Here is an 18311-nt window from a genome sequence, read left to right on the forward strand (position 1 = left end):
TATCTTTTACACTACTGTAACAGTGCAAGATACATTATAGGCTCTAAATAAATATTCATTGAAAGGATATGTGATTTATTTCTCTATCCCCAAATTTCTGAAAAGCAACTATATTCTATTGATCATTTAAAAATTATGAGACAATTATTAAAAAAAATATTTATGGTAATGACAAGAGAAAAACATATAAAACAATGTATGAAATACATCTCCAACTTTCATGATAAAATAAATGTAATGTTAGAGAGAACCTAAGAGAAATTTGTAAGTATTTTCTTTTAATGATAAAATTTTTACAAATGAGGAAGTAGTTCTCATTGCTCAAAATCTTAATTTTTACTAGCATGTCCAGTGTTATTTCTAAAAGAATGTAATTATTTATATAATTGTTTTTTCTTTTAATACATAGAGGGAAAGGAAATTTAAAAAATATGTATATATGTATTACACACACACACACACACACGCACGCACGCACACACACACGCATGTGTGCGTGGGTATCTCCGTCCCATTTCAGAATCACACCTTAACCATCCAGTGATGAATCCTGTTCACTAGCTATGGTTTCTGGGGACCCGAGTCATCTGCCCTAAGTGGACTGATTGGTTTGGATGAGTGAGAATTGAAATTATATTAAACTGAGGCTAATGAGTAGGAAAAACATAGAAGAGGAAGGACAAGGAAATAAACTGTCCTTTTTTCTTAAAACTACATCATCAAAGTTTTTCTGGTTAAAACAGAACATTACGAGTATTTAATAGTGTGAAAATTCTCCATACACATCTTGAACTCTATAGCAAAATACCTACAATTCTCAGGGAAAAAAGACATACCAGCTCTTCTCATTAGCACACATTTCCTCACACTCTTATTCTATTCTCATTTCTACTAGCCACCTCACTAATAGTTCCATGGCTCAAAATGTACCTTTGTACCTTTCGAAAAATGTTTTCAAATGTCATCTTTCCCAGATAGATGTATGGGCACCCAGTCTAATTCAGATACCCTCCTCCATACCCCCAGAGCACTCTGAATGCTTTATCCCAGACATTACTATCCTGACTATAACTGCTAGTTTTGAAATATGAATTTCCTGAAGGAGTTAAGAATATAAATTGCTTGAAACCAAGAGAGTATCTGACATGCAAGGGTCACTCAGTGAATTTGTTGAATAATAAATGAGAGAAAGAGTCTAAATATCCCAGGAGTTAACTTATAAAAGGCAAATAAAGGAAGCTGAAAACTAGAAATAATATTTTAATATGTTCTCTACCCATATTAGGCTAAATAGTGACATTTGAGATTTGAATCTAAATTGGTAAAACAGTCAAAGAGTGGTAATAAGCAGAAATGTCATCAATCAATGAGAATCAAGAACATACCTTCTTTTTTTTTAGAATATTTATTGTGGCCCACAAAAAAAAGGCTGTCTTTCGGTATTAACATGATGTAATTTGCTATTGAGTCCAGTTAAATGTAGCCTTTATGAATAACTTTGCAAAATCACCATGTCAATAGTGACAAAACATCAAAATCCACATAAAAGATCCCATTTTTCATTTCAGAAGGCATTAATCTATTATTTTCTCATTCGCCTTTCTACTGAATGGGTAAGTAACTTCAAATTGTTTTCACAGTCACAATGAAAATTAAAATAAAGTACTCTGAAACTTCAGTATAAATTGCCAAATTTAATCTAAAAGCATTCACACACCAGTTTTAGGACTTCTGACAAATATACAACAACTTAACTTGTGTTTTTAAGTGCTAATGAGAGGGAGGATTTTTAATGCTGTGCTCACCTGGTTTCCCCCAAGTCCATGACAGGTATACAAAATTAATGGCTTGCCTCCTTGGTTATTTTCTCCAACATCCAGACATAAAGGCTGACCAAAACTTTTAATCTAAGGGAAAAAATTCAAGTTACAAACATTTAAAAAAATCTCTATGGTTTATATATTTCTTCAGTCAATTTTAAGAAGTAGTGTAAATAATGATGCAAAATCTCAAAAGCAATAAACCAGAAAGTATTTCAGCAATTTTCCCTGAACCACATAAATGCTGGTGGCAAGGAGTATACCAAGTAAAAAGGAACAGGAAAATACTCACATATCCAGATATAACAGGATTAAGGTCTGGCACATATACTTCTGGATAAATATTGTTCAGATACCATGTAAAATTTTTACATTGAAGGCGGTGCTTTATTTCAAATCTTTTTGAGAGATCACCAAATGATTTCTGGAGAAAAATGAAAAGTGAAGGGAAAACTTAACCAAAACTGATAAAGTTTTGATAAAGCACTGATAAAGTACTTTAAATGCTACTATTTGTATTTATCTTTAGGTCTTTAAAAAAAAATTTCTGGGATAATGCAGGATGAAATTTAACTGCATTCAACAGTCATTCAGGCAACAAGGGTGCCTGCTTGCTCATTTCTGGCTTCAAAGAAAATTAAGTACCACTGTGGTGCTGACATAGTGCTATTTTATTCTTTCTTTGTGCCACAAACCTCCCCCATGGGACAAAGATCTCTAGCAAAATGCTATGAACAAAGAAATGGCAGTGGGAACATTCAAAATTGATCTCAATTTTATATCTAAAAATGATCTGTAAAGCAAAGTGTGAAAAAGCAGGTATAGAGAAACAGTGCCAACACATAACGTAATCTATAGCTCTTCTCTAGTGAAGATCACAAAAAAGCAACACAGTTGGGAATAATTTTTTCTAGGTTTATGGGTGTTGTATACTCCTAACAATATTCGCTAATAATAACTTAATGATTACAATGTATTGGTAAGAAAAAAAAAAGCAAGTTTTTAATAAATTGCATTTTATTTTCCTTTATTTTAAGGAATTAAGCGAACAATTTTTAAAAAAGCATTATTAATCTGAAAATGTATTTAGTTTATAGGCAAAACTTTTCAAAAAATTATGTTATATTTGGTACCTAAATATATGAAGAGGTAAATACTCAAGCTTATCAGTTCAATTATGAAAAACATTTTCTCTGCCAACATCAAAGTCTTGAACCCAGGTTCAAGCTTTGGGCTAGCCTATACATTTTGCATTACAGATCTAGTTGCCCTGTGGTAACAACAAGGGCTTGCTGGCTGACTCACTCCTTTATGGGTAACAAGAGAGAGCATAAGCTGTATTTAGTGCCCACCTGCCTGCATAGCCAAGTACCCTGGTGCAGTATACAATCCACTCAATTTGCCTTGGTGACCTTGAGTAAAAAGACTTTGTATCCTACTGACATGTTACATGAAGACACTGGAGACCAAAGAAAAGGTGAAAAGAGGTAACCAGACCTTCACGATAGTCGGCCTGTCGATGCCCTTTAAAACCAATGTTCCCATTCCTCCCCACAAACTAGCACTGTTTCGTATAAAGAGTTGGGTGCCATTCACTGAAGCATGTTCTTCAACTGTCTAGTTCATTTACCATGTCCAGTATTAAAACTATTGGAACTCAGTTCTCATGTATTAGGCATTACCATTTTGCAGAGCTTGTATCTATCACAGATCAATAACAACAATAAGACTATACACTTGTTAGCACTTATTTCTTTATTTCACAGCTAATCTGGGAGACAAGCAAGTATTTCCTCTCTCTCAAGACAGGAAAGAAGAAGAGAAGAGACTTGATTGAACACACACTCCATGTCTAACCAACCTCTCAACCACCTTATGAAGTACCATCCCCAATTTGTAGTTTCAAAGAGTCTTTGCCAAATTAGCCCCTCTAGTGAGTAATGGACCCAGAACTGGAAAGAGAGAGAAAGAGGGAGGGAGAGAGGAAGAAGGAAAGAAAATAGGGAGGCAGGGAGAAAGGAAGGAAGGGAAGCCTTGATACTTCTGTCTCATTTTCCTACTGCATTCTGACAGTTTCTCGATCTCCAGTTCAAAAAGCCACTTTGTACCTTGATTTAGGTGCTAATCACATTAACTAAGACCTAAGTTAAAAACAGTTCCACTTAACCTTATTTTCTTTGAGAAAAATACTGAACCAAGATAGTTACAAAAACTAAATGTCTTCCATGTTAAAAAGGATCACAAAGTAGAAAGCCTAAATTTTTTAAAAGCAGTTTTCCCAACTTTTCTTAAAAAAAAAAAAGAACAAAAAAACTGGCATCAATAAGTTATATATTTTAAGTTAAAAAAAAAACCCAGCTTCAAAAATAGCTTTTAAAATGCTTCATACTTGAGTTGACTCAAATAAGTAAAAGAACATGTGAACTTGAAGTGGATTTTTACTGTAATTTAATTACTTAGCTCTAACTTACTTGTTTAACAATTTTTGCCGCATCTGTGTTTCTTCTATAAAATATTTCCTTGTAATCATCCATCCATACTTCTGCAAGGCGAACTTGGTTGCGAGCAATCACCTGAGTGCCTTTTGGAAAGCTATGAGGGCTTTTGCTGCGAAAAACATGTCCAACAACAGAGCAAGGCATAATCTCCAACTGCCCACCACATTGCCATACCTGATAATTAATGATATTTGTTTAAATTTACAGAATTTTAGGAAAATCAAAGTGTTTCTCTTAAGTTCTCTTTTAAGATATTAATAAAAGCAAAATATAGAAAAGAGATTTATCACAACTTCACAGTCTCTGTCCTCTGCCAGCTCAACTTAAGTTCTTACATATGAAGAATAATTTCATTAAGTGGTATAAACACCAAAGTCAACGAAAGCATGTTTTCAGAGCTTTAACATACTATTGATTTCAGATCTTTCATAAATATGAATCCCAAAATTTTTTTGCAAAAAATTTTGCAAGCTCTCTAAGATACACAGAAGACCAAAGGCTCTTCTGCATTTGACTTCTACTTTCTTATACAACTTATATGGCTACATCACTTGAACAACAGAGTCTCTCTTCTACGGCATGAACTAGCAATCTTGGAGCAAGTGCACCCACATTTTATTTACCCCTTGCATATTCAATTGTTTAGTCAAGGAAACAATTCCAAATAGTCATTAATACCAATGTAAAATCTATTAAACTGGTAAAATAGTTGGTCATTATAAAAAGCTCACACCTATTTAGAGAGTCAAAAAATACTTTCTCGCATTAACTCTAAATAAAATGCAAATCATTACATCAATACCTACTCACTTAAATATCTTGACGATTGGTTCTGCCATAAATAATCACTACGCAAAAATGTTTAATAGTATGTGCTAGTAGTAGGGCAAGTGATCATATTCTCTCTCTTTTTTTTTTTCTTTTTTTTAACAAATGAGAAAACTCAGTAATACGTTCAATTCAACAAACTATGCTTGAAATCTAACATGTGTTAGGGTTGGGAATACTGAAATGAATAAAACAAGACCCCTGCCCTTAAGCAGCTCGAACTTGGCTAAATCGTCACTGCCATTATGTGATGGAGCCAGAGCCAAAACTTAAATCTTCCAACTTCTAGTTCAGTTATTTTTCCACTACATTCCAGCCAAAGGGATGAAAAATGAATGACAAAGTCACTGCAGAAAACGAATTCATGAAATCAAATAAGTACATATGGAGACCATCCGAAGCCTTTGTTTTGTTTCTCATATTAACTTTTAATATGTATAGGGGGAAAAAAACTCACTTAATCCAGAGAGTTAAGTTCAATGTCCTTTCAAATTATACAGAAATGTTTTTCCATTCTGACTCCCTTGATAATCAACTTATTTCCTGAAGCACTAGATTTAATTATATTTATCTTGGCTCGAATTCAGTAGCTACAAGTGCATTAATTGGTGCTGTTGCCTGGACATAGGCGTTTAACTGATTCCTCTTATTAAATTGGCAGCATCGAATAAATATGTTACATTAAAAAATAAATCCTGATTTTAAAATTTCTAGCAGTTAAATTTTAGAAAGCACAAAAATTAATGACTGCACATATCCATGGCCATTTGTATTAGCCAATTAGAATAAAATATACATTTCATTGTTTAATATATACATTGTATTTATGAACTTACTCTGAAAGACATTTCTATATTTTCACCTCCCCAGATTTCCATTTCATCATCGTAAGTTCCAATATATTCAAAATATTCCTTTGATATGGAAAAAAGGCCTCCTGCAAAAGTGGGTGTCCTGAAAAATAATCCATTTTCAAACTTTGTTATTAAAACTAAATAAGAAAAAATAACATATTTAAAGAGCAATTATCAAATTCACAAACATATTAAAGAGAGATCACAATTTCAAAGCTTTTATACAGATTAATAAAAACTAAAAATGCTATATCTTCAAAATCGAGTTTCCAACAGAGTAAAATTATTAAGTGTCTTCTAACCAAGCTTAAAGATTCTTAAGTAATAATTGTGAAGAAGACATAAGAACTCATCCAATTCTACTTCTTAGTAACATCATGGGTAAGTACATAAATAAATTACTTCTCTATTCCCTATATAGAGAATGTTTGTGTTCTTTGTTAGTGTAAATTACCTTGGAGGCAATTACTTTAAAAAGCAAAGCCTGCATACATATTCAAATAATTAAACTATATATAAGACTTTGAGAGTAATCGTCTTACTTAATTGGGTAGGTTTCATCTTTCCTTCTTTGCCTCTCATGATCAGGAAGTGATTCCCAGCCAAATGAAAGGCTCCAGTCAAAATTTCCGCGGTTATGGTTATTTCCATAAGGAGAAGGTTTGTTGAATTCAAACGTATTCATATCTATGGATGCAATATCTGGACTGACAACGGCAGTGTAGTTTTCAGCTATTCTGGCCAATAAAGGTTCTAACCAACCATAGAAACACTCACCTGGAAGGAACACAATTTTCATTAATTTTGTGAAAACATTGAGGGTTTTTTCCTTTTGTTTTTTGGAAGTGGGTTTACAGAGAAATGAGAATAACAAGGTCATCTGTATTTTGAATATTTATATAAGAGAGATTTCTTAAAGGTTTCTTGTGATAAGATAAAAGCAGGATTAAAAAGTAAAGCAAGATTCAGCATAGTTAGGAAATTTTCTCTTCTTTTAGAAAGGAAGAAAAATGATACTAGTCTATTTAAGTTTCATATGATGTATTTCTCTTTATAATGGGCCATGAACCAAAGATAACTTTTTGTTGACCCATACCACCTAGCCCCAAAAGTGTTCTGATTTACTTAAACTTGTCTACCTGAATAAGGGTAGCAATCAAAATCTTCTTCTCTGACTGGATCTTAGGAGAAAATAAGTCAAAGAGTCAGGATATTTCGATTTTAGCAGTAGGTGAAGGACCATTCAAACCTGACCCAGCCCTAATGGAAAGTGGGACAAAGAAATGCCATGAAAGATCTGGGCCTTAGTCATAGGCCAACCTGTCTCACATAACATAAAGTGTTCAGGAGATGCTGGTGTGTGCACTCCTACTCAGGGTTCCCCATCAAGCAGAGTTTGGCAGTCAGGACCAGAAGGAAGATCAAATACATTTGCCTTAAGGGGAAGAATGCCAGTCTGACATTATTGTAATGAATACTGGAGAATGGACCATTTCCTTTTAAAATCACTTCTCTTGGATTGCCTGTAGATCTCTCTTCATTTTTCAAGTGACTGGTATTAAGAGAATACTGGGATTTGTTAGCTCTAAAGAGTCTTGGACAAATCTAAAAGCCCTTCTGTGACAATTAACATATGGTGGAAACCATTTGCTGGGTCACACATAACCAAGGGCTGGCCAATTCAAAACTAAACACTCATAAATAAAGTAAAACTCATTATACTTAGAGCTAAAGGGATTAAGTGACATTTTAGTAATACCTAACGTATACATTAAACACTGACTCTAAAAATACCTTCCGAATACTTTATTTAAAACCATTGACACTGAAAAATAATATTAAAAAAAAAAAATGAAAAACTCAGAAGCAACAAAAACAAGCAAAAACTGACGATGTTCATGGGAGAGATACCAGAAGTTGGGAGGCGGAACCCCTATCTTGGTACAAGAAGGTGTGTATGAATCTTGCAAAAAACAAAACAGAACAAAAAACAAACTAAACACAACTTAAAAGTGTAAGTATAGGGACAAATTATAATGATCTGGTTGACAACATTTAAACAAATAAAACTTTCACTCGTTTAAAGTGTAGGAATCAAGAATAATAAGAAAAAAATTGGTTTTTATTGATAGAATGAGCATCTAAAAAAATTCCAGGCAAGGATAACTCACTGGGGAAGCTGGTCACTGGAAGACGTTAAAGTTGAGTCTTAATCTTAAAGACAGTTCTAAGAAATCCACATATATGAAAGGAAGTTCCTATATAGAGCTGCTTGGACTACAATCATCAGTTTTAAAATGTTAAAGAAAATGCAATTAGGCATTTTAAAAAAAAGGCTTTCTTACCTTTTAAATTAGAGGGGAGAAGGAAAAATGTTACAACTATGTCTATACATATATACTTACAGTGAGCATCTAAAAATGTGAGCGTTTCAGCTGTTGCAACTGTTGCTCCTAGCAACCGCGCAGTGATCAGACCTTTTCTCTCTCTTTGTCTGACTATTTTTACTATAGAGAATTGTTTTATATATTCCTCTAGTTTATCATGTAAATACTCTGTAAGAAAAAAAATCAGGATTAATTCTTAAGTTCATTCTCATATATGACATATGAAAGCTAATAATGAAACTACAGGGCAATTATAGCTCCACTTTCACAATCTTAACAGTTATACACAGTCCTCCAGTAAGAGCAAAATTATATCTTTAACTCTTTATTGAAAAAAAAAGCTATATATGCAAATCTTAACTTTTTAACTATTATAACATATAACGTATAGCACATACTTATCTTGTGCATGCCATATTAATAAATATAACGAACTTGGGGGAGAATGAGAGACTTCAAATGGAGTGGACCCCAGGAGTTAAAGAAGATTCATTTCGAGGTCTGAGAAAATTAACTAAAGGAGTAAAAAAAAACTAAATTTGGCCAAAAAATATTTGACACTATAAAACTGGTATTTAATTTGGAAATTGAAAAAAAGATGCTAAGTATCAAAAGGATTCTCTATTACTCAGGCAGTGGTCAAAATAATTTTAGATCAAAATGTTGAGAAAAAAGTGAGCATGAAAGTCCAGGGCTGCAGCAGTTTGGGAATCTTTCTATAAAGACTCAGCAGAAACTTTTCGAAAGCTTTGGAGTATCCTGAGACAGAATTTTTTCCCAGTAAAAATATGAAAAAAGAAAGAAGCATATAAATGAGGAATGAAGCTGAAAACAGGCAAATTTTTAGTAAAAAGTATAATTTAAAATATTCAATATTACAATTTGGGTGAGATGCATTATAAACAAGAGTTAAGACGGTAAGTAAAAGAAAATACATTAATCAAATCAGTCAAGTGTTCATATTCTTAAACAACTTCTTAAGCCTACTTTTTTCATTGTTAAATTTTTATTTCTTGTTAAGTATATAATACAGTTCTTCCAGTAGGCCTCTTGGGCCTATGGCATAGCCTTAAAAATATTTGGTGATATTGAGAACATAAATAAATGTCCTAGGGTAGATGTTTGCTTCTGTCAGATTTCAGATGGCTTTATCTGTGATTGTATATGTTTTTTCGATTTTTCAGTGGTGCAGATAAGAGAATTGCTTATTCAAAACTTAAACATTCATAAAAGAAGTGAGAGTACAGTAACACCTCTTGTGGAAAACAAATCTAAACACTGTTGTCTCAGAGTAATAGATTAACATTTTTAACATCTTCTAGGTACCTCAGAATTAATTCTCTGAAAGACAAGCAGGATTGTAATTTGTCTTGAAAATGTAATTATGGATATTTCAGCTTTAATCATAGACTTGTAGAATAGAAACTTATAAAATGAAAACAAAGGTCTTAATGGAGATTTTTTTAAAAAATAGAGTCACGATAGATTTCGTCAATAAATTATCCCATTGTTTGAATTTAGGAATTTTTTTTTTTTTATTTACCCACACCTTCCGAACTTCCTATAGATTCTTATCTGCCTCCTAAATTTAGTCTCTATCCACACCCCAATTTTTGTGAGGTTAAGAGCACAAAGCTGTGACCTCCTGGGTTCAATTTATAGCACCACTAACTTCGGGCAAGTTATTTCACTTTTTTGTAACTCAGTTCCTTTATCCATAAGAAGGCGATGATAGGGTTTACCCTCATAGGGGGATTGTTGGAAGGATAAAATGAGAGATTACTACACAGCTAAAGCATTTAAGACAGTACCTAGCACAAGGCCTATGCTCTGAAAATGTTGGGGTTTTTGTTGTTGTTGTTGTTATTGTTGTTGTTGTTTTTGCTATTGTTGATATTTCACTATCTCTTCATTGCTTGATTATTCACATATTTATGCTGCTTTTCCCTAAGCCAGTTGAAATCAGGGATTATGGTTTCTACTTCACAAGCTCCTCACAGCAACCTGGGACACATTTTCCACTGTGAGTATCCATTAGACAGACAGCTCTTTAACTGATTCAATAAGACACGTTACACTAGTATGCAAAGATAGCCCTCACCAAGAAAGCTGGTACAAATCTAGTTAATTACTATAAAGAATTATAAAAATATTCAGATCCTTTGATCAAACAGTCCTACTTCTAACTTATCCAAATTTATAATTAAAAAGAAAGAAAATAACATAAGCTCAAGGATATTCATTGCAGTGTAATGTATAGTATTAGTATGAGAATAAAAGTAAATGGTTAAGTAAAGTACATCTGGTCCATAATTATCATTAAAAACAAAGTTTTGAAGGTAAAAGAAATGGGGTAATTACAATATTATATGAAAATGTCAGATTTCAAAACTGGATTTCTGACATGGATAGAATTAAACATTTTATATTTATTTAGACAGTGATTAAAAAGTAAAGATTAAAATAATAGAAACAGGGGGATTATGAATGTATATTACTCCTCATTCTGATTTCCTTTAATTCTATTAATTTCATTTGTGAATTGAAATAATAGAAGCTTCCTTCAACTGAAGGCTTACTAGAAGTAGTCTTACCATACCCTTATTGCCTCACTATTTCAAAAATCAAACAAAATAAAAATCATCTGAGAAGAAAGTTCAAGAAACCAAAGAGAAAAAGATTTCTAAGGTTTTATAAAGGTAAAACATATGAGAGGTAAGCAGAATTTAATCAGATGTCACTTAAAACTCCATAGACTGCAGTTCAAATAGAAAGAAGAAATTCAGAACAGGTCAAGCAGCAAATAAATTCGTTGATTACAATTGAGTGGCCTGAGTAGGAGGATTAGAGATCTGTATTCAGTATGTAACTTTATGTAGGGGATTCGAATTTTAAAATTTCCCCATTTGGTGAGTATGTTTCACATCCAGGTCAAAAATCTCCGGTGATAAGCAACATTATTCCAGCTAGATGTTAATTTAACTTGAGAACATAATCTCAATTCACTCAGGATATTTTATTCGGAAGCCACAGGAATGTTTAGAATTGTTTGGAGAAATAATTAAATAAACCAGATTAATAATTTTATGCTTTACTCACTTATTATTCTTTCTGAAGTCTGGATACATCTTATAATTGATAATATGTCACTTAATTTCTCTTCTCCTGGTACATAAAGTAGTGGTTTATTTTACAATAAGTGTTGCTTTAGATTTGATGAAAGAGTATTAACCCAATTTTACAGATATGTAAACAGCTCATTAATGCTGGAACTGAAATTTGACCTTAAGGAATCTGGCTTCAAACTTGAGCTTATTCAGGAACAAATAGTAATCATTAAAATAATCTACATCTGTTTGGTATCCAAAATGTTCGTAATGTTTGAAAATTTAGCAAATTAGATTGTCAGGTTAGCTTTGTGATTCCAATTTAAAATGTGTAATTTAGTAACTATTGACTTGTAATTTTAAGTGGCAATGCATTAAAGAATTCGACTAACTTAGCAAACAATATTGGAAAATTTATAAGAGCCGAAATAAAAGGATGTTGTGACTCATTAGTGATTTTTAACTACTCATTTATATTGATTAATTATGTATTATTTAAATTAACTCAGCTTCAAAACAATCCTAGGCATTATGTACTATTTATGTATTGCTTCAATTCTAAGCTGTATAATTGGATATGTCTCATAATCAATGGCATCTTAGTATAATTGGCTGTGAGGGTTTTATATTTTAGTAGTATATAAACTAATGACACATTGTACAGTAAATTTGATAAAATATAGCATTTTCCTCATTTTATAGGTAAAGAAACTGAAGCATAGGGGAGTTAAATAACTTGCCCAAGTTACATAGCTGTTTAGGACCAGAGCTGGGATTCAAACCAAGGTAGCCTGACTCAAGGCTCAAGTCTGTGCTCTTAACCACTATGTCTTACAATAAAAGTCTTACACTGAGGACTACATTATGAAAATGCTGTTTCATACATTTCTGAACAGTAAAATATTTGAATATGGACACCATTGGATTCTGCTTTCATACACTATATGTACGATCCAAGCTATTATAGTCAAGCTCTGAGATGACATACAGAGAATACAATATAACCAAATAGACTTTGGACAATACTATATGGATTTACTTGGGAAACAATCTAATCTGAATGTGCTTTCTTACCATCTACACTAGCATCATCCACCAAAATGATTTCCTTCAGCAGTATGGCAGGTGAAGAATAAAGCACACTGTGGACAGTTCTAAGCAGTGTGGACCACGCTTCATTATGAAAAACTATTATGACACTGGTGGTAGGCAGGGGAGGACAGCGCTTAAATTTTTGTTCAATACATCTAGAAAAAGTCAAAGAAGTAGAATAAGAATTATAAATTTTATTACTTTATTTCACAAATATGTCATTACTAAAATTATCATTTAACTTTCATCACTATAGACATGATACTGAATAGTTTTTTACTATGTAAGATGATCTTAATGCTATGTAACTGTTAAGTAGGTCAAAACAATTTTTTTTTTTTTTTACAAGCAGGCCACTCACCCAGAGACCATGTTCACTGATATGGATTACATGTCAAAAAAGGATTAAAACATGCTATTGTAAACTTTCTCAATAATATAACTTGAAATACAAATAACATATGAAATAAGGAAAATAACCTACAAGTGAGACAACCTGTAAAAATGGCAAATATTTATAATTTCTCAAATAAAAACCAAGTTTTTCTCCTTCCTTGTAGACATCATTTTTCTTATGTGCAATTTTAAAAACTGCAGTTTTAGTAAATGAATATTCATTGTTATATAATATTACATTAGATATTTTCCTAAGTATGTAATAGTTTCCAACTTTATTTAATGAATTTACTTAATCTGTATTCAAACCAAAAGGGAAAAAAAATGGCTTAACAATAAAACTTATTTTCTTATGATGTTCATCATTCAACAAAACTTAAGTTCCTATGATATGCCATATGCCATGCTATGTTAAAGATTTTGCTCCAATAATCCAACCTATTGTTTAATTAGATGAGACCTAGCATTTTAAATATTTTTTTAAAAAACCCTGTACTTTGAAAGTTAAAATAAAAGTCCTAATTCCTTGTTAAAAATCTTGTGTTCCTGTTGCTGCATGAAATATTGATAGGCCCAAGGAGACTATAAGTAGTTTTCGACTGATTAGTGGTACTACTCATTAGCTATAAACACTAGTTAAATGAATCAAGTGATCTTGATTCATTTTTATAACAATCTCTTCCTCAATGAAAATAATCTTCATATGAAATGCTGGGGTAGGGGTGGACCTGTATAGCCTCCAGCCTTTGAGACTAGAGTTGATTACCTTCCCCTAGCCTACTAGGTGGGAGTGGGGATCAAATCTAATAACATATGAGAGAGGGCTTCAAAACATTGCAAAACCAAACAGAGTGAACCTGAAACATAAAACATGTGTGGTTTATGGTAAAGATAAATAAATAAAATAACTGTATCTTTAAGTTCACTTAAAAAATATAAATAGTTGTACAATTTTGGACAACAGACAACAAAATTCTCCCATACAGTCAAAAGGCACTATAAATACAGTGTATGAACAATCAAACAGTGCTGCTCTAACCCAAAGATAAGGAAGTAAATCTTCACTCATGGAGCTAAGAGCCTAGAACCCTTCAGTTGCTCAGCCAGGGTCAATGGCAAAACCAGAGCCTCTGATGTGGTACTTGATCAAGAGCTGAGACTGCCACCCCAAAAAGTATATAACTACAAACTCCCTTTAATTACTTTTATAGCCAGACCTGAATACAAATGTGTTTCAGATTCTTTGCTGAGAGGAGGTCTTTAGGGTGGAATATCTGTTATTATAAAACAGGAATTAGATTGGGAATAAAGTATGGAGAGGGTACTGGCACAACTGAGTAGGAAAACGAGAGGATGGTTCTGTGTGAAAGTGATTTTGCTCTCTAGTATCTTCATGATTTCCAATTGTAATATACATTCACAGTAAGAAGCAAATAATCATATTTATCCTCGCTGGTAGATGAAAGCCAATGATTTATTTTAAATTGAATTTTGGATAAATAACCAATTAAAAATACTGTCCAAATACAAACTAAAATTCATTTGTGCTCTTGATTATAATTACAGAAACAAATCACTAAATATAAGCTTGAATTTTTAAGACATAAAGGTTTATAAACCAACATAAACTATAAGTAAAATTTATGAAAGACTCCATATTATAGGATTTTCTTTTTTAAGAAAAAGGAAACCTTTTGAATTGTTGTCTTATAAGCATGTTGGGGAGGGAGTTTCAAGATTATAAACAAATTTATTCTACATGAGACTAATATAATATTAACCAAGAATTACAAAAAGGTTTTGAAATTTTAAAGTATAAAACTTCACAAAAATTCACTCTGATAAAATGTGATTTTAACCTTGGAACTCTTTCTGTCAGTTTAAGCTAGGATTTATTTACTTAACTGATAATTACGAATATTAGGCAAAAATGCCATGTTATGTCATTAACACAAATGGTAATAAAATTTCACACTATGATTTTGTAAACCTCATTTATTTTTAAACAATTAGCAGGTTAAACTTATGCTTTAAAAACTGTTCCATATGTCATTTAAAGTAGTGCAATTAAAATAACTTGCCAAAGTGACTGCATATTCCCAGTTAAACCATTCGAAAAATTTGGCATATAGAACTGTGCTTAATCAGTCACATGATCATGTGGCTTTGGGAGAAACTGGATCTATATTTCTAATGAGTATGGAAACGATTAGTAATTCTTCAGAACATGTGTTCTTTCTAACAGAGGTCAAATTTAAAGTAAGTAAGTATTATGTCTTCACCAATTCTTCAGATAGGTATCCATGCCTATCCAAAAAAAAGGTTCTTTATGTGCTTGATTATTTTTCACTTAATGGTTAACGTTATTGAATATTATTGTAGCTTCTCGATGCTATATTGAGGGGGGGAAAGCTTATCTTCAGTTGACATTGATTGTCATGTCAAAGAATAAAAGTCATGTTTCTTGATTTGTGATGTGAATTGCTTTTCAGTCAAGACCTCTTCCCAAATCAATAAAGTGCAATATGGCATTTTAACATACCATCATAAGAAAAGAATTGTGCCCTGTTAAAAGAGCCAGAATATTTTATAGATATTATGTCTTTACATTTTCATTTAAAAATTGATGAGCAACTTAACTTTGAATCACACAGGTTAGAATAGAGCAAGAGAAATCTAATCTACACAACTTCAAAATTGAGGGTCTCACTCACTGTTAGAGCGGGTATTTATGATCATCACATCATAAACCTTTTCTTCAGGTTCACTTGTCCAAATATAATTTTATTATAACCAAAAGGCAAACTATGTAGCCACTATTTGTTTACACTTTGTCTATCTTACACTTTCAACAAACCTACAGATGGTTTGAAAGTGCTAAAAATTCATTTTAGCTATTTCAGTTCAAATTGAGCATTTGGACGCTACCTCAATGATAACAAAATGGTTAACTAAGAACAAACAGCACAGTAGAATCAAGGGAGAAATATTAATCAAAATACTGTATACTAGAAATAAACATGTAAATAAAGTAACAATAAAAAGCAATGTTGGTCGGTCAAAAGCTAAAGAGAGACAACTGTATAATATGAGAACATATTCAACAAACCTCTAGAAAAAGCATCGTAGTTGAATTATTAATTATAACAGTATTATCCCTTAAAAGAAAGGTTACAAAACACAGGACATTCTGAAATATAATTATAGAACAGAGTAACCACAAAGTCTGTAACTTAATTCACAAAATACTGTTATCTAACAGATCCAAAATCTCGGCACATTTTTTAAACATTGCTATTTTATAGTAATACACAGAGGGATGGAAACAACTCCTCCACCTCTCAGATTCCCCATAAAAACTGCCCCATATTTCCACCTAATAGATGAGAAAATGAAAGTATTTCGGAATAAAGAATTTCCTTGTGGTTCTATAGGGGTCAGATCTAGAATTCAGTTTTCTAATTTCTAAGATAATAACTTTCCACATCTGCAATGCCTCACCCAGACTAGATATGGATATCTAGCCCCAATAATCATAAGCAAAAATAATAATAATAATAATTAAAACAGATTAAATGGTATTTGCTGATTTTTTTTTTCACCTCAGAGTGCTAAAGAACAAGCAGTTTCCTTAGCTAATGGCCCTCCCCTGCAAACCTTGGTGAGAAACAGTAGACAATGAATATCCTTCAACATACTCAGGAGGTCGAGTGTCTGGTCCAAGATCTCGGTGTAAAGAAATCCTGTCACTTGCAAAAGCGTTAAAACAGTGTTTTGCTTCTCCACGTTCTTTTTCCTTCTGCTCTTCAGTACTTAAATTGGTTGTTTTGAATGCTTTACCAGAAGCACCAGGTGCATTAGAATCCTGAGGTGGGCGGTCAAGAACAGGTTTCAATTCTGCTGCTGTGTAATATCCTTGCAAACAGGGTCTCTCCCCAGCATCAATGTTTTGCCTGACGGGTGCTCCTATTTGCATTTTTGGCATTGCATCTTTCAGATTGTTTACAGCTTCTAGCATTAAATCAAACATCTTGTTTTTGTTTTTCATGTTCCTTTCCATCCTTGATTCCTCTTTGGAATATTGAACACTTACTTCTCGTTGCATTAAAATCAAAAATATTATAAAGAAAAAAATTACTGTAGCAAGCTTCCAGAGCTTTTTATGATAATGTCTTTTAAGATGTAATTTTACTAGTCGCTTTAGGTGAGCCATTCTGACATTAAAAGCTTGTCACTTGACAAATAACAGTTATAGTTTCTTCTTTTACTTATATTTTTTATCATAGATTAGCTGGCAAGAAGCTTTCATTAAATGGTAATATACCTATAAACAGAGATGATAGATGGCATTAGTAGCTATTCATTCCATCAGCATGGTTCAATTCATTCATTCAACCAACAATTGAACATGAACTACAAACAACATACTCCTACAAACGAGAATACAAAGATATCTTGCCCTCAAGAAAATTACACTTTCGGAAGAACACAATTGCTATAATTAACTACAATCTATTGGGGCTATAAGATATTAGGAATTTCTCTCCAGTAAAAAAGACATGGTTAACTGGCTAATAGCTATTATATAATATGCATAAAATTATTTTTATAAATATATTTTGAGTCTAAAAAACAGGTATCTTAATAATCGAGGAGCCAAAAAAACTTCATTAGACTGATTACAAAGAATGAGGAAATCCATAAGAAGGCAAAGGTATACTGACCGGTACTATCAGCTACATATCCAAAATATTGCCTTTTATTTCATGAAACTTTACTGTAACTAAACCAATTAAGATTAAAAAACAGTGTCACCAACAAGTAAACTGGCATTCTCCCAGATTTACTCACCTGACAGTACTTGTGAATTCTGACAGAACCAGTAAAGACTAGAAAATTAAGAGCATCTAATGTATTATTATCAAATAGTCATTTTCAAATACAAAAATATACCACACAGACACAAAATCTAAAGCAAAAAGAAAATGGCATTAAGCTTTACTTATAGTGTCTCTACAAAGGCAATAGAGATCATTGAGTTATAAAAGCAGTATTTGGCCTGATAAAATACTGCTTGCAGTTGATCCTAAGAACAGAGAGACATGTTTACTAAACCCTAATAAAAGCCACCAGGAGCAAAAGAAAGAAGGAAAAAAGAGGACACAGATGACAGCCTGAATCACAGTGAAGGTTGATTTTCTTCATAATGCCTTCAAAATGTAATGCGAAAGAGGTTTTACTACACAATTACATACCATGCACCATTATAATCATTCAAGTACTTTGTGGGGGTAAAGGAGAAGGCCTGTCCTTCCTAAAAGCCTGTCTT

The 18311-nt window shown here is 32.4% G+C and overlaps 1 protein-coding gene across 3 annotated transcripts in view; it reads right to left on the reverse strand.

The window, feature by feature from the left end:
• GALNT3 (polypeptide N-acetylgalactosaminyltransferase 3) overlaps positions 1–18311 on the reverse strand; it is a 41135-nt gene that overhangs the window by 4738 nt on the left and 18086 nt on the right. For all 3 annotated transcript variants that reach the window (XM_039855450.1, XM_039855449.1, XM_039855448.1), the window contains exons 2-9: positions 16681–17306; positions 12569–12741; positions 8406–8555; positions 6543–6777; positions 5983–6100; positions 4292–4492; positions 2113–2244; positions 1806–1907 (exon numbers count right to left, since the gene is read on the reverse strand). In XM_039855450.1, the coding sequence (XP_039711384.1) occupies positions 1806–1907; positions 2113–2244; positions 4292–4492; positions 5983–6100; positions 6543–6777; positions 8406–8555; positions 12569–12741; positions 16681–17195 (1626 nt within the window). In that variant the 5' untranslated portion in view covers positions 17196–17306. The remainder of the gene's footprint in view (positions 1–1805; positions 1908–2112; positions 2245–4291; positions 4493–5982; positions 6101–6542; positions 6778–8405; positions 8556–12568; positions 12742–16680; positions 17307–18311) is intronic.

This window comes from Pteropus medius, unplaced genomic scaffold (assembly GCF_902729225.1).
Source record: "Pteropus medius unplaced genomic scaffold, Ma_sr-lr_union100, whole genome shotgun sequence".
Classification (NCBI taxonomy): Eukaryota; Metazoa; Chordata; class Mammalia; order Chiroptera; family Pteropodidae; genus Pteropus; species Pteropus medius.